Source organism: Micromys minutus (genome assembly GCF_963924665.1).
Source record: "Micromys minutus genome assembly, chromosome: 5".
Classification (NCBI taxonomy): Eukaryota; Metazoa; Chordata; class Mammalia; order Rodentia; family Muridae; genus Micromys; species Micromys minutus.
In genome coordinates, this window is record NC_137974.1 from 49,773,360 (window position 1) to 49,789,493 (window position 16,134).

The following is a 16,134-nucleotide window of genomic DNA, read 5'->3' on the forward strand; positions in this document are numbered from 1 at the left end:
GCGTGCTAAGGGAGCGGCCTGGAACCTGGTGGGCTAAGTCAGGCTAAGAGAGGCTTCCCTGCCAAGGTAATTTTAGCTCCTGACAAGGTCAGAAAAGCAGTAAATATTTGGTAAACAATGACTTAATAAATGACATAGAAGGGCACTGGTGGCCTTGACTCGGAGAACTCATAGCAGGGAAAGTGGGTTATAGAATAATTGTCAGGTTTGACGGGCACAGTCAGAGTTTGACGAAGGGGAGAAATAGGGAACGGGGGAGGAGGGCTGTGCTTAAAATTTAGGAAGATGTAAGGGAAAAAATGACATTCGGATGCTGGGGAGATGGTTCAGACAAATGCTTGCTACTTAAACGAGAGGACAAGAGTTCAAATGTCTAGGGCGAAATTAAAGCAGGAGGAGGTAGTCTGCGCCCTTCATCCCCAGTGTTCCTAAGATGAAATGGGGACAGAGACAATTCCGGAAGCTCAGAGACCAGCTGGCCAGGAGCAGTTAGCCCACAAGCAAGAGAGACTCTACCTTAAGTGAAGTGAAAGAGCGGTCCTACACTGAGGTTGTGCTGCGACCTCAACACACACACACACACACACACACACACACACACACACACACACACACACTGTATTCACAGCACAAGTTTAAAAGAAAAAAGGAAAACAGGTGGTGAGAGGGCTTTGTGGGTGAAGGTGATTGCTGCCAAGCCTGATGATCTGAGTTCAATCCCTGCGCACACATGGTGGAAAGAGAACCTACTCCCTCATGAGTCCTTTGACCTCCACACATGTACCTTCACACATATACATATGTTGTATATTATATATTGTATATTATATATTGTATACTGTATACTATATATTATATATACATATATTGAGAAAATAAATAAGAGTGAAAATGGCTTTAAAGTAGAATATATTTTCTAATGTTTATTATAGTTATACTTGCTGGCAGTTTTCTACATGTTAACAATCTATCTTGGTTCTGCCCACTGTCAGTTCCCCTCTGACTTTCCCCCAGCCCTCCGAATGAGAGTGGTCTCTCTTTACCTCCTCTCCACTTACTTGCTCTTCTGTAACCCACTGTGTCCATTACTGCTGCCCGTGGGCGTGTGGTTCCTTCCTGGCTTCACCCTGTGAAGCCTTCATCATGACTGCCTGGGCTCCTGAGCACAGTGGTCATGGCATGTCTGGAGACAGCGTTTCACAGCACCCCTACCGGCTTTCTGCCCCGGCTCCCTTGAGCCTTGCGGTGGTGGTGGTATAGCGCCCCCTCCATGGCTGAGCATCCCAGTCAGAAAGTAACAGGTAGGAAATGATGGAGCCAGTCAGAGTCTTATGTGGGGGGTGGGGTGGGCACAAGCGCAGAGGCTCTGGGGCAGGAAGGAGGTCAGTGTAGCTTGAACAAAGGGAGTGAAGAACAGAGAAAGAAGAGGCTGGCAGGGGTGGGGCAGGGTGAACAGGGTGAGGTTCGGGGAAGCCTTGGGTTTTGACCCCGTGGAAGAAGGAAGGTGAAATCATAGGGTTATGGGTGGCAGAAGAATGGTTGAGGTGTGACTCAGTGTTCAGTGGGCCCCTTTGGCTGCTGCAGGGGCAACGGTCTGTGAGCGATCAGGGCCTAGACAGGCGATCAGGAGGTGACAGCCTATGTGCCTATGACTGGATGAGGTAGTGGCAGCCTAATTCAGCAGGTGGCCAGGTCTGCACAGTGTGGCTGGAGAAAGGCAAGGTCACATTAGTGAGTGGAAGGTGTGAGGGTGTAACTGCAGATGCTCTCCTCCGCCCCACAGCTCCTCCCCACCCCCACCCAGGGCCCGACAGTTACAGTCACAGAAGAGGAAGTGGTGTTGTAGTTGTCCCCACTGGGGCAGGCAGCTGCGGTGGTGAAGGAACGAGGGTGTACGGGGCCTCCCCGAAAGGCCAAGTGAGAGGCAGGCAGCCACCATGGAGCTCTGGCGACAGTGCACCCACTGGCTGATCCAGTGTCGGGTGCTGCCTCCCAGCCACCGTGTGACCTGGGAGGGGGCCCAGGTGTGTGAGCTGGCACAGGCACTGCGGGACGGTGTCCTCTTGTGTCAACTGCTTAACAACCTGCTTCCCCACGCCATCAATCTGCGGGAGGTTAACTTGCGGCCCCAGATGTCCCAGGTGAGTCTTCGGGGTGATGCCAGGCTCGGCTGGATGAAGCGGGTAGGTCTGGCTCTGGCTAAGGGGAGCTATTGAGCAGAACAGAGCTCTGGGTGGGTTTGTAGACTCTTGGTTGGTTTGCATCTGTCCTAGCAAATTTAGGGGGGGGCATCTCCTTAAACCCCTCTGACTCTGTTGAGACCTATTTAAAGAGGTCCTAAGAGGCACCTGGTTGCCTTGTAGTTAGCCAAGAAGGTGCATGAGGTTGGATTACCAGATTCAAGCATTGAAGAAAAAGGACTTCAGTTTCTCCCCCACGGGTGGCTCCTCCTCTTCCGCCTCTTCCGTTCCCCCCTCCCCCTTCCTCACATCTTCCTTCACCTCCATTTCCTGCAAGGGCTTTGTGCTGTGTGGCATTGAGCATTTGGAGGCTGCTCAATGTGAGACCCTGTGGTACCCTAACTCTATCCATTTCATGAAGAGCCCATTGAATGCAGGACCCAGGCCTAGGGTTCTAAGAAGGTCCTGGGTGTCACTGCGTTTGTCATTTCTGCACTCTCTGAGCTTCAAGCGGAGGCATGATCAGACTTTGCCCTGGTGTGCTTAGGAAGTGTATTCAAATCCTTATTTGAATGTGGCTGGGGTGGTGGTGAAGGGTGACTGGTGGCTTTGTCTTCTCTGCTTCCCCAGGGATGCTGGTTATTATTATTATTATTTTTTTTTTTGAGGGGGAGGGTAAGCTGATAGCCCTAGAAATGGAAGATAGAGGTTCAAGTCAAAGAATACATAGTTTTATCATGGGGTGTGAGAGATATACATTGTATCTAAGGGAACATGGCCTTGCCCTGGGGTCTGAAGGACACAGCCTTGGAGTGAGGGGCATCTGTTCTCTTGCCTGAAGTCTGCCAGTCCTTCACGGCCCGTTTTTCCAAGTCCTGGGAGGCTGCCCTTGGAAATGATGGGCAGTGAGGCTGGAACCTGGTCTCTCCCCTCATGAGAGGGTCCCATGGAGTGAGTTACTTTAAGAACGGCCTGCTGGGATCTCTAAGATATTTCTGGGGTTGTCAGTGAGGCAGCAGTGCCTGAAGCTGTTGTAAGTTCCCTGAAGAAAATAGGGAACAGAGCACCGGCTGTCCTCCACGGACTTTCCCACTTGCTGGCTACAGCTCAGCAGAGATTTGCCTACATTTGCTTGAACCCCAGTAGCTTTAAGGGCTTGAGGAAGTAGCCATGGGACTCTGGTGGGACAGGGTACCCTATGATGTGGCAATTGCAGTTCTTGGGAAAATGGTTAGAGTTAAGGATGAACTTCCACCCCTGTGTATCATAACTAAGGCTGATTTTCTGAAGGGCAAGCGTGCATGGTGTTAATCCCCAGAGGACCAGTTGTGTTCCAACAACAGTCCTAGTATGTACCAGGCAATGCTGGGAACTTGGCTCTGGTCCCCAAAGAGTTTTTAAACCCCAGGAGACAAGAAGATGCATTTCAGGCCCTTGTGCTCTAGGAATACAGGAAGGACACTGCTTGGAAGAATTAGGATTTATGCCAGAGGGGATATTTAAGCTGGGCTTTGAAGAATTAGTAGGAGTTTTCTCATTGTTCTGGCTCCCCATGCCCAGGTGTATGAAGCCTCAGGCTAATGTTCCTCCTAATCTTCCCCATCTATTTTTCTCTGTAGCTTCTGGACAAACGCACATGCTGTTGTTCAGACTTCTTACCCCACTCTCTTCCCTAAATGTCACCGTATTATAGGGCTGCCTTCTCCAGTTTTTTCTTCCTATATAACCCTGCCATTTTGACCTTGTGCCCTCTGCACTTTTGGCCCCATCTCTCGGCCTTCTCTCCTCTCCTGTTCTCTTCCTCCTACTGTGACCTGGTCCATTCTGGGCATGAGGATGTGTACCCGTCGTCACGGTTAGGCCTTGGTTAGCATCTGAACTGAAAATAGAAGCTAACGGAGTGATTGGCTCGGGTTTGGTGACTTGGAAAATAGCATTTGCTGTACAACCATAAGACCCGCACATGCATTAAGAAGCGAGGTGTGGCTGTGCGTCCCTCTCTGCAAACCCAGTGCTGTGGGCTTGCTGGCTGCCAGCCTAGCTCCAGGTTCAGTTAGAGACCCCGTCTCAACCAGGCAGAGACTGACAGAGCAGGACCCCTGGCGTCCACATCTGCCCTCTGCGTGCACACACAGATGCACACGCACACACCTGAGACAGCAGTGTGGGAACACAGGTACACGGAGCGGCATGGACAGAACTCGGTGCTACCCCCGGGGTGTCAGACAGGGTCTGGATGTTGAAGAACACAGCAGGACCTTCCGCATAGTCAGGTGTTTGGTTAAGTGATCCATTTGTGTGACTGAAATATACAGATGCATGGGAATGACCCCAACACTGTCCCTTAGCCACGGACCCCCTGGGAGGCACTCCCCTTTTGAATTTTTCTGTCATCTATGAGTCTCCCTGAGTGTGTGCATGCAAACAGCAACTGGGAATTCAGGCGGCAATGGGCAGGAGAGTGACCGCAGAACAGCCAAAGCGGAAGGTCTGCACCCCTCATAGACAAGGCTTTGGTATGGCTGTGCAGATGGAGGGTTTCCTCACTGTATCACTCCCCAGACCCTGTGGCCACGTGCAGTTAGGGCAGAGCTGGACACAGTGGCTTAGGGAGAATGGCTTGATATTCACTCAGGTCAGGGTCTGATGCCCTCTTCTGACCCCCCTTCTATGAGAGAATCCGAAACAGTATACAGGCCCAGCCAGAATGACGTTTTGTAAGAATCGGAGGTGAGCTCATGAGGAAGGTAGCTGGTTCAGATGACAGTCTTGTACAACACTTTACTCCCCACCTGGTGTACATGTTGCTGGGGATGGAGCCCAGGCCATATGAGTACTCTACACACTAGGCCCCAGAAGCAGCATATAGTGTAACCCCAGGTACAGGTGCGTGTGATGGAGGCACATTGCTCCTCTGAGGGGAATTTTGGCAGTGCCTGGGCTCACTGCCATCTCCAGGAAGACTGAGGAGTTGTTGCTATTAACAGTGTATCAGCTAAGGATGCAGGTGAATGTCCCACAGTGAGTAGGATCTCACCTCCAAGATTTCAATTCAGCCGCAGTGGAGCGAGATTTGAGGCCCTGAGGTTAGTGGTCTGGGATGCTCTGCGTTCCAATTCCAGCTGCAGGATCCTGGGGCAGTGTCTTAGTGACTTTTCTATTGCTATGGTAAAATGTCATAGCCAAGGCAATTTGTAGAAGAGTTAATTTGAGCTTATGGTTGTACAGGGATTAGAGTTCATCACCATCAAGGTGGGAGTCCCATGGCAGGAAGAGCTGGGAGCAGAGAGAGCCAACTCAAGTGCTGTGAGACACTTCCGGTGACGCACTGTCTCTAACAGGGACACGTTTCCTAAACACTGCCATCAGTTGGTGACCACATGTTCAAATACCAGAGATGACAGGACATTTTTCAAATGGTCACAGGGAGGAAGGTTTGTTCAGGCTCAAAGTTCCAGCTACAGTCTATCATGGTGGGGGAGGTCTGGTGGGAGGAGTGAGGCGGCGGCCACAGACTGAATCATGTCAGGAAGCAGAGAGATGGACACTGGTGTTTGGCTCACTCTCTCCTTTTCTCAGTCGGGGATCCCAGCCCATGGGATGGCGGCCTACACCTCAATTAACCCAATCTAGACAATCCCTCCCAGGCAGGTACAGAGCGTAAATACTCTCTCACAGGTGTGACTGGCGGATTGGCTCCTCCCCAACCCCTTATCCAGTCAAGTTGATGACACTAAACATTACAGGAAGTTACTGAAAATCTCCATGACTCAGTTCCCTATTTATATCTCTCTTTGTCTCAGCTGCAGTGGAACTTAGGACTTCCTGACATAGACCAATGTTCTACCTCTGAGAAATTCCCTCAGGCCCCTCACTGGGGGATTCTAGGCGGGGCTCCACCCTGACCACGCCCCCAGCCCCTCACTGGGAGATTCTAGGCAGGGTTCCTCTGCTGACCACGCCCCCAGCCCCTCACTGGGGAATTCTAGGCAGGTTCTACCCATGACCACACCCCCAGCCCCCTCACTGGGGGGATTCTAGGCGGGGCTCCACCCTGACCACGCCCCCAGCCCCTCACTGGGGGATTCTAGGCAGGGTTCTACTGCTGACCACGCTCCCACCCCCTCACTGGGAATCTAATTATTCAGTCCTTATTGCTTTCCTCTTAAGGACAAATGTAGAGGCTGGGTCTTGTGGTGACAATCACAAACACTATGTTTGTTTCACAGGCCCTAGTTTTGGTTCCTCAGACACCTGGTTCAATGGCCCTCCACCCTCCTCTGGCGGTCTATCCTAGCCACAGGCCTCTTAGCCTTTCCTCCAGTGCACCTATCACAGTCCTGCCTCAGGTCGTTTGTGCTGTTTCCTGTCTGGAATGGTGCTCCCGTCAGTACCCACCTGGCTGCCCTCTCACCTCCTCCAAGCCTTTGCTTAAACGTCAGCCTCTCAACACCTCACTGAAGTCCTACCTTTCATGCACAGCTCAAGGCATGTTTTCCTTGTAAGTGTGTGCTCGTGTGCTCCCGTGTGTGTGCATGCTTGTACGAAAGCCTGTGGAGGCCAGAGGTCAACGGTGGGTGTCTTCCTCAAGTGCTCTTCTTCTGTATACATTTTTTTAAGGTTTCTAATTGTGAGTACATGCCTGTGAGGACACTGCGCTTGTGTGCAGAAGCCTGAGGCACTGCACCCCTGGAGCTGGAGTTACCAGTAGGTAACTTGGGTCCTCTGAAGAAAGACTACATGTTTTTAACCATTTTGGCAACTCTCTAGCTCCAGCATCTTTTTTGAGACTGGCCTGTGATACCCAGAGATCCTCCTGTCTGCACCCCACCCACACCTTGTGATTGGATTACAAGTCTTACCCCTATGACCCGCCCTTACGCTGCGTTCAAACTCATTCCTCATGCTTGCACAGCGAGTGTTCTACCCTCTGAGTGACCCTAGCCACACCCAATTTTCTTATGTATTTTCTCCTATGGTGCCCACAACCTTCTGACAAGCAATATGTACACGAGAGACTGGCTTCATGGATTCCAATATCAGCCTATGATTTGATCTCTTATAGAAAATGATGTGTTATTTTGATAGAGCCTACTTGTATCCTCTCTTGGCTTAAAAAGAAAAATATTTATTTAGTTTATGTATGTGAGTACACTGTAGGTCTCTTCAGACACACCAGGGGGCATCGGATCCCATTACAGATGGTTGTGAGCTACCATGTGGTTGCTGGGAATTGAACCCAGGACCTCTGGAAGAGCAGCCAGTGCTCTAACCACTGAGCCATCTGTCCAGCCTCTCCCCTATAGCTGTTAAGTCATCTGTCGGTGAGTCTCCACAGCTGGTAGAATGCATGTGCTACAGAAGAAACCACACACTCTGTTTAGGGAATAATGAGAGCAACAACCATCCTGCAAGCTGAGTACAGCATAGTTTATTTAAAAAAATTGAGGCAGAATCATAGGTAGCTCGGGTTGCCATTGAATTTGCTGTGTAGCCAAGGATGTTTTTAAGATAAAAATTAGATGGAGCTCAATCAAAGAAGGAAGACACACAATGCTGACTTCTTCTGGCACACATACATGTATGCATGCACACACACTCACATGCTTGTATGCACCATCAGACAGTACACTCACATTCGTGTGTGTGCATACACACACACACACACACACACACGACTAAATTTAACTGAAAAAGAAAGCAGAAGAATGGAAGAGGGCAGGAAGTAGCTACAGCTCTCTGTGCTGTCTCCTCAAAGCAGCAGTCTATAAAAGACTAAAGAGGGTTCAGAGGGACAAGGGGTAACTATGTGGTAATGAGAGGGAATGAAGCCACCATTGATAAGTAATGCAAAGCAGTCTCTCTGTTCATATTTCTGTTCTTCTGATAATAAATACCCCAAAAGCAGAGGGAAATATACACAGCTTCTATGCAAACCAATCTTTCTTAGAGTCATAGGGGATTCAGAACCACTCCTGGCAGGGAACAGAGAGCAGGCCGGGCAGTTCAGCCGGTCATTCCTTCCCTGATTGTGTGTGTGTGTGTGTGTGTGAGTGAAAGAGAGAGAGAGAGACACACACACTTAGATGAGAGCCAGGAGCCCCTGAGATGGCTCAGTGGGTAAAATCACTTGCTGGCAAGCTTGACCACCCGAGTTTGATCCCTGGATCTCACGTTGTTCGAGAATGATGTGTACACACACACACACACACACACACACACACACCCCCCACACACACTGTGAAATGAATGAATTGAAAAGATGTGTAGTTCATTTCTTCCTCCATATCTGACTGTGTTATGTCTGAGGTTAACCAATCATGGCTCAGTTAGTAAAGAGCGTGCCTTGTAAGCACTAGAATCTGAGTTCGAATTCTCAGCACTCAGGTACAAACCTCAGGTGTGGTGCCATCCACCAGTCACCAGCACATGGGAGATGGAGACAGGGGTTCTGGGGTTCAAAGCTCAGCAAATCCATGAGCTCCAGGCCAGTGAGAGACCTTGTCTCAAAGCACAAGGTGAACAGCTCCTGAGGAAGAGCCTTCAAGCTTGTCCTCTAGCTTCTGCACAGCAGCTGGATGAAATTCCTGGGAGGGGCTCTGCCTGTGTTGGTCACCACAGGTCTGGGTTGCAGCCATCAGTCCTCAGCACTTTCATTCTGTTATCTGAGATGAGTCACCACAGGTGGCTTCAAGTCTCTGGAGGATATGCAGGTTCATTGTAGACTATCCACCACACAGAAGGGTCTGGAAGGTATGGTGACACCTGCTTATTTATTTATTTTACCTGGGGATGAGGGCAGGGTTCACTTGCAGATACGGAGGATCAGGAGTAGCTAGCTGTTCTTTTCAAAGCAGGGGTGCAGGGGCCAGGAGGTGGCACAGGGGATAAAACACTTGCCATGCATCTATGAGGACCTGAGTTGATCAACCATGATGGAGTTTGTCTGGAATTCTTGTATCGGGAATATTGAGATAAAGGATCACTGGGGATCTCTGACCACCCAGCCTAGCCCGATGGGACAACCTGCAGTCATGTATCCACACATAGCCCTTCACTGGTGGATTCTAGGCAGGAATCCACCCCTCATCTCACCCCCAGTCCCTCACTAGGGGATTCTAGGCAGGAGCTCCTCCCTGAGTCACATCCCAGCCCTTAGGTATTTTTACTTTTTGAGTAGAGCTGCTTGTCAGGAGTCTAGGCTGCACAGCTCCGCGTGTCACTGTAGACGGTGGGAGACTCTTCTGAAAGTGGACGCACTGTACCATGGAAGGTCCGGCTGGCCTGCGTTCTTCCCCACACTGCCCATCACCTCGCTGTGGCTGCCAGCTGAGCCCTGCTTTCCCTTCCTCAGCTGTACAGTTGTCTGTGCTTGTTACAGCACACCTCAGCTGTCTGTCCTTCCTACCCCATACTCACCAACACTGTTACCAACTGATACCCAGAATGTTTTGTACTGCCGGCCCCGCCCCCATCCCGCCAGCTTACAAGCACTGTGGCGTCAGGGTTCTGTTTTCTTCATCCACTACTGGGTATCAGTTCTGGGCAGACAGCAAATGTTTAGTATGTACTTGCTGAGTCAGCTAATGACTGGGATTTTGGGTCAGACTTTGTGTTAGTGCTCAGTTCTAAAGTTTTTCTCTCTGTCTCTCTGGTTTTCTCCCTCTCTCCTTCTCTCCCCTTTTCCTGTTCTCCTCTTTCTCTGTTCTTCTCCCAACCCCTCCGTATTTGTCCCTCTCCTCTTCCTATTCCCTCATCTTTATTGTATAAATAATATTTTGTCTTCTGGGGGGAAATGTGAACTCTTGTCTACTCACCCAAGACAGGACCGACATCCAGGAAAAGCAAGGATACTACCGAAGTCCAACGTGGTGAAGCACTGGGTGTCACTGGTGGGTCAGGGGTCACTTCACAGGAGCAGAGATGACTCAGACACAGCTGTATCGCCAAAGCCTGGCATGGTTGGCGACTCATGAGAGCAGCTCTGCAGGGTGGACAGTTGTCTCTTCCAGGGGCCTTGCCCCGTCTGAACCTCTTGTGGGCAGCTCAGCTCGTCCGAGAGTGGTCACCAGTAGTCCTTACAGCTTATGCTTTGGGAGGGCAGAGCCTAAAGAATGGGTCTCTCAGAGACTTCCTAATTATTTCCTGAGCTTAACAGGCTTCTCTGTGGGACAGAATGTTTCACCTTCCCTTAGCACATCCTGTGTCTTAATGAACTTCCTTCCAAGGTAGGTGTCATCTTAAGGGAAATTGCTACACAGCTCCTTCTTCCCCCCTTCCTTTGCCTTCTCTCCTTTCCACTATTTTTCCCCCCTCCTTGTGTCCCCCCCCTGTTTTTGACACAAGGTCTCATGGGGCCCTAGTCAACCTGGAACTCAATCTGTAGTCCACGCTTACTTCAGATTTTACCCATCCTCTGCCTCATCATCCTGAGCAGGTATATACCATCACACTGGGAATTCATTTCTGATTTTTGGTTGGAGAATCCAAGGCACAGTGACCTGTCCAAGGTTCCCTGTTTACCAACTTCAGCTGGGAGTCACCAGACACCTAGTTGCTGAGGACTTGCTGGGGTGTGAGGTGACAGGAAAAAAGAGGCAGCCTGACTCCCAGAATGCTTTAGGCTCATGCTGAAGAGTGGCTCATCAGCTCCAGCTCTGGACCGGATGGAAACCATGACCACCTTCTGTGAGAAGCCTCAGTGAGGTAGCTGCAGCCTGAAAGATTACAGAGCTGAAGGAAGGCAGAGAGCCATCCCGCCGCCCTTTTCTGTCTTCACCAGCCAGGCCTGGTAACAGGCATTTCCTGTTTCCGGCTGTCTCCTGGGTTTGGGTTGTGGGTGTGGAAGGCACAGAAGACAGAATGTGTGTTGAGTCTGGGTGGCTCTCTCCCAGCCCCCAATAGAGGCCTGAATGCTACTTCCTTGAACAGAACTCTCTCTATTTTCGGCAGAGGCACCAAAAGCCAACTTCCGGCTTGACCACAGTGCCTGGCTCCTGATTTGCCTAAGGCTTTGTTGCTTCTCTAGTGCCATGGTCCTCTTTTGTCCTGGAGGATAAGAAGCAGAGGGGTTGTCCCCACAAAACATGAAGAATTCTCTTTCCACATGCCGCTTACAGTGAGTGGCTTCCTGTCCTTCATCATCTTTTTACATGCCGCATGATACCGGGAAGTTCTTCTGGTGGTCTAACCGCAGTCATTGTGCTTTCTGAAGGACCCTGCTCTCTAACTAGCTACTCTGAAGTGTTGGAAGGAATTATGAATCATACTCCCTTTGCAGGGATCATGTGACTTGAAGGAAGGCAGTCTCAAAGCTCAGCTGATCCTCTAAAGTTAAGAGGGGATTTCCTTTCTTAGGCCAGATAGACCTAAGGCCAGACATTACTTCTGGTGTTGGCCTGCCAGCCCTGTCTGCCTGTCTAGGGTTAGGTCAGGGCCCACAGGACTTCTGAGTGGTATATATAATTCCTGTGATATGCTGGGCCCTACTATGTCCCTGTGAGGCCTGGGGGAGGTGCTGTGATGGCTCAGTGTGGTTCATGGAACCAGGGTGGAGCAGGCTTGGTTCTGTGTGTTTCTCCACACTCCTACTTTTACATGTGAGACTCTGGCTGGTGAAATCCTGTTGACAAGCCTCGGTTTTCCCACTTGTCAGATGGAAATCCTTTGTTTAGCCACTTCGCCTTCCACCTGTACATTTGTGTATTTGTGCATGTGTATATTATTACTATTAGTGTGTGTGTGTGTGTGTGTGTGTGTGTGTATGTGTGTGTGTAGGCATGCACTCGGATCCATGGGTGCAGATGCCTGAGGAGGCAGAAGAAGACATTGGATCTCCTAGAGTTGGAGTCACAATTGTTTGTGATATGGGCTGGGAACCAAACTTTGGTCCTCTTTAAGATGGATTGCTAGACAGTGTCTGCACTCCAGGGCTTCTTGTGGGTTTTAGGCATTGAACCCAGGCCCTTGCTTTAGCAACTGAGTTGTCTCCAAAACCTCCTTCAATAACTTAGAAATTAGAGTGTATTCTTTGGCAGTTTGGCCTGTTTGTATTTTGATCATGGCTGCTCTACTTGCTTCTACTTTGGAATCTTTTCTGTTTTTTGTTTTGTTTTTATTTTTGGTGACCCCCGTGAGTTGAATTAGAGTTTCTGACAGAAGTCAGGGTGAGGGGCTAGGTACCAGTGGCTGCAACACTGAAGAAAATGCCTCCCCCTTCCCTGGCAGCTATTAGCTGCTTACAACTCCCCAGGGAGGAGTGGGTCTTTGTGGGACTCTCCCCCTCTGTCAACACAACTTCTCTTGAACTCTGTCCTTAGCCCCAGGTCTTTAGACAGTTGTTCAAATATAAGAGCAGAACCCTTGAGTGACCTGTGGACCTTAGGTGATGGTGAAGTGTCATGTAGGTTGATGGTTGTCACAAGTGGACCAGTTGTCTGCGGGGTTTTGATGGTCCTGAGTTATACATGAGGACAGAACTCCACTCGACTGACAATCCAAGATAGCTCAAAAAACAGTCTAAAGCTGGGGTGTGCCTCAATGGGTAGAACATTTGTCCAGTGTGCAGAGAGTCCTGGGTACCAGTCACAGCACCCACCCAACCTAGGGTGGGCGCCTGTCATCCCAGCAAAGCAAGAGATGGATCAGGGTACATTCTTATCCTTGGCTAGACAGTGAGGTCGTCCCGGGTTGTATGAGAAGCTTCTTCACAAACAGAAAGGACTGTAGAGAGATGGTTTGAAGAGGAAAGTGTGCAGGGTAGTGAGGAGACTGGAGCTTTGTTTCCTGGAACCCAGTGGAAGCCAGGAATGGGGTGAGGCAGCCCTGTGATGAGAAGGGACTCAGACACTGGGGAGTCCCTAGAGGCTCACGGCATGAGACAGCAGAGAAACTCTGTCTCCAGCAAGGTGTAAGTTGAGTACAACACCGAGGTTGTTCTCTGACTTCCTCACATGCTTGCACATATGTACTCACACATAGCACACACACACACACACACACACAGTCTTAGACGAAGGACAGTTACGACCTCTCTAGGCACAGAGTGATTGATCTTAGCTTCAGTAGTTATTCAATTGCTTTGTAATGAGCTGATGACCACACCCTTCCTTCTATCATTTTACACTGATTTACACTGATACCACTGAGCCCAGGAGCTAGGGAGCGATGGTTGCTGAGAATGACCTCTGCCCTCATGTGACTGGTGAGTTCACTGGGATCCCATTGTCAGTTTAGACAGTTGTGACATCGTGTGATCAATATCATGCATTCATTCGTAGAGGCTTAGACTCTAGAGCATAAAGATTGATGGAGAACTGTGCATATCATGGTGATGAGTGTGATGACGGCAATGGAGAAGGTGATAATGGTGATGATGATGGTGACTATGGTGACAGTGGTGATGGTGGTGGTTATGGTGATGGCAATAGCAATTGTAATAATTGTAATAAAAATTGTAATAATGATGGCGGTGATGATGGTGGTAATGGTGGTAGCAGTGATGGTATTGATGATGATGGTGATGATGGTGGTGATGTGATGGTGATAGTGATGATGATGGTGATGGTGGTGATGGTGATAGTACTGATGGTGATAGTAATGATGGAGAAAGACTCCCGAATTGGGGAAGCCCCTCACTCTAGTACCGGGAGAACATGAACCCAAGAACTCACAGAGAGCCTATCTTGCTGCAATCAGGCAAGAGGTTTATTGGGGGGGAGGGAGCCAGAGCTCTGGGGACGACACATATCTCATGCAGGAGATAGAGGAGTCGACCCCAAGCTCAATTTGGGGGACATATTTATAGGGAAAATTACATAAGCAGTTAGCAACAGGCACATAGCAATTTCATTGGTTTATTCAAATTGGCACACTCTGTCTGCTTTTGGATATGATTCAACCCCAGGCCACTCTGTTTTAGGGCACACTGACCTTCATACTAGTTTTTCTCAGGACTGCAGAGCCAGGCCTTATTGAGACCAAGTGGTCTGAGACATACTTGTCCTCAAGGCAGGGGTAGTGGGGCTAGCTTAAAATTTTAACTCTTTCAATGTTAGTGATGGTGCTGATGGTGATTATGGTGCTGGTACTGATGGTGATGATGGTGGTCATGATGATGATGATGGTGATGTTCATGACTGTGATGACATTGACAATAATTTCCAGTTACTGAGGGCTCATGCCTGGTCAAGCTCTTTGAATGGCTCTATCACTGCATTACCAGATGCCACAGACAAGCTCTCCCTGTATTTGTATCATCCCCACTTACCTTCTTATCAGCATGTAACAAGTTATTCCATATTCTCATAAGGCTCTTTGGGTCAAGAATTCTGTCTGATGTGACTTAGCGAGGCAGTTCACCCTTGAGGTTTCTTTCGAGGTCACAGCCAAATGTTGGGCGAGTCATTGATGGTTATTGGGCGAGTCATTGATGGTCCACTTCTCAGGTGTTTCAGCCATGCAGAACCTCAGATCTCCTCCACAGCACTACCTGGGCAGACTCACCACATGGCTGTGGTTAAATGATGCAAGAAGTGAAAGGGAGCGCAAGGCCATGGTGGCCAGTGCTGAACAGTCCCCGATCATTACTTCCACCAATACTCAGTCACGTAGAGCAAGCTTCTTCAGCGTGGGAGGGGCTACAAGAGAGATTACTTCATTTTTTTTATGGACACGGGGAGCTGGCACCATGATGGCCATCTTGGAGTCTGGGAGCCATTATCACACTGTTGGATAATGTAGGTTTATGATGATAATTTTTGAGGACAGGAGAGATATCTCAGTTGGCACAGTGCTTTCTATTTACCTATGGGGACCTGAGTTTGGATCCAGCACCCACATAAATATACCTGTAATTCCAGCACTGGACGGAGAGTCAGCCAGCCTAGGCTACTTAGGGAGCTGTGGCTTGCTGAAGACTGCTTCAGTAAGTGAACTGGGAGTGACTGGGGAAGACATTCAAACTGCTCTCAGCTTGCACACACAGCATCCCTGAACACACATACAAACGCAAGATTTCTGATCATTTTTAATATCTTGCAAGGCCAGAAGCCCTACATGATTTTTTTTTAATGGTCAGAACATCTTGCTTAGAATTTATACATCTATGATTTGCTATACAATCTTAATGAGTCATGTGACAATTTATTTAATTATTTAAAAATAATTTTAAAATGATTTTAGAATAAATTGTATCGAATTTATAACTTAATCTTGGAGTGGTTGGAACACATCTTCCCCCACTCCGAGGCTCAGAGAATGTCTCAGAAGAGGAGGCAGAAGGAATGCCAGGAGGGATGCTGTGAATGGCTTGTCTTCTGGGCATAACCATAACTCTCACGAACTGACCACAGCTGTGGGTCAAGGCAGCACATCACCAGCCTGGACTGGGGGGGGGGGTAGATGTGCTAGGCTCCACCCTCTCTGAGGAGCTACTGACAGCACACAGTTTGTAGGCGTACAAATCATTCTTTGCAGAGGGCGTGGCTCCTGGCGGGCACTCCCAAGCTTCAGTGGATGCCCCACACCCGTGTGTACCCATGTGCACAAACTGGAGTGAGTGGGCTGGAAACACCAAGCAGGACATGGAGTTGTGAGGGGACCTGAAAGGGAAGACAGGGTAGACACCATCATGTTTTCATTGTATACATAAGCAAAATTCTCGATAATAAAGAAAAATTAATATCAAGAAGGAAAAGAAGTATGAAGGATTTAAGAAACAAACAGAGCTCAGCTTTCTTTTAAAAGGTTTACTTTATTCTTGATATTAAAAACAAATGTTAGCCAAGCCCGGTGGCGCATGCCTTTAATCCCAGCACTCTAGAGGTAGGGGCAGGTGGATCTCCGTGAGTTCAAGGCCAGCCTTGTTTACAAAGTGAGTTCTGATATAACCAGGTCTGTTACACAGAGAAACCCTGTCTCAGAAAAGCAGAAGCAAAAAAAAAAAAAAAAAGTT

The 16,134-nt window shown here is 49.1% G+C and overlaps 1 protein-coding gene across 4 annotated transcripts in view; it reads left to right on the forward strand.

The window, feature by feature from the left end:
* Positions 1 to 1,937: 1,937 nt before the first annotated feature.
* VAV1 (vav guanine nucleotide exchange factor 1) overlaps positions 1,938 to 16,134 on the forward strand; it is a gene marked incomplete at its 5' end in the record, with an annotated part of 44,125 nt that continues 29,928 nt past the window's right edge. For all 4 annotated transcript variants that reach the window (XM_080917368.1, XM_080917370.1, XM_080917369.1 and 1 more), the window contains one exon: positions 1,938 to 2,141. In XM_080917368.1, the coding sequence (XP_080773494.1) occupies positions 1,938 to 2,141 (204 nt within the window). The remainder of the gene's footprint in view (positions 2,142 to 16,134) is intronic.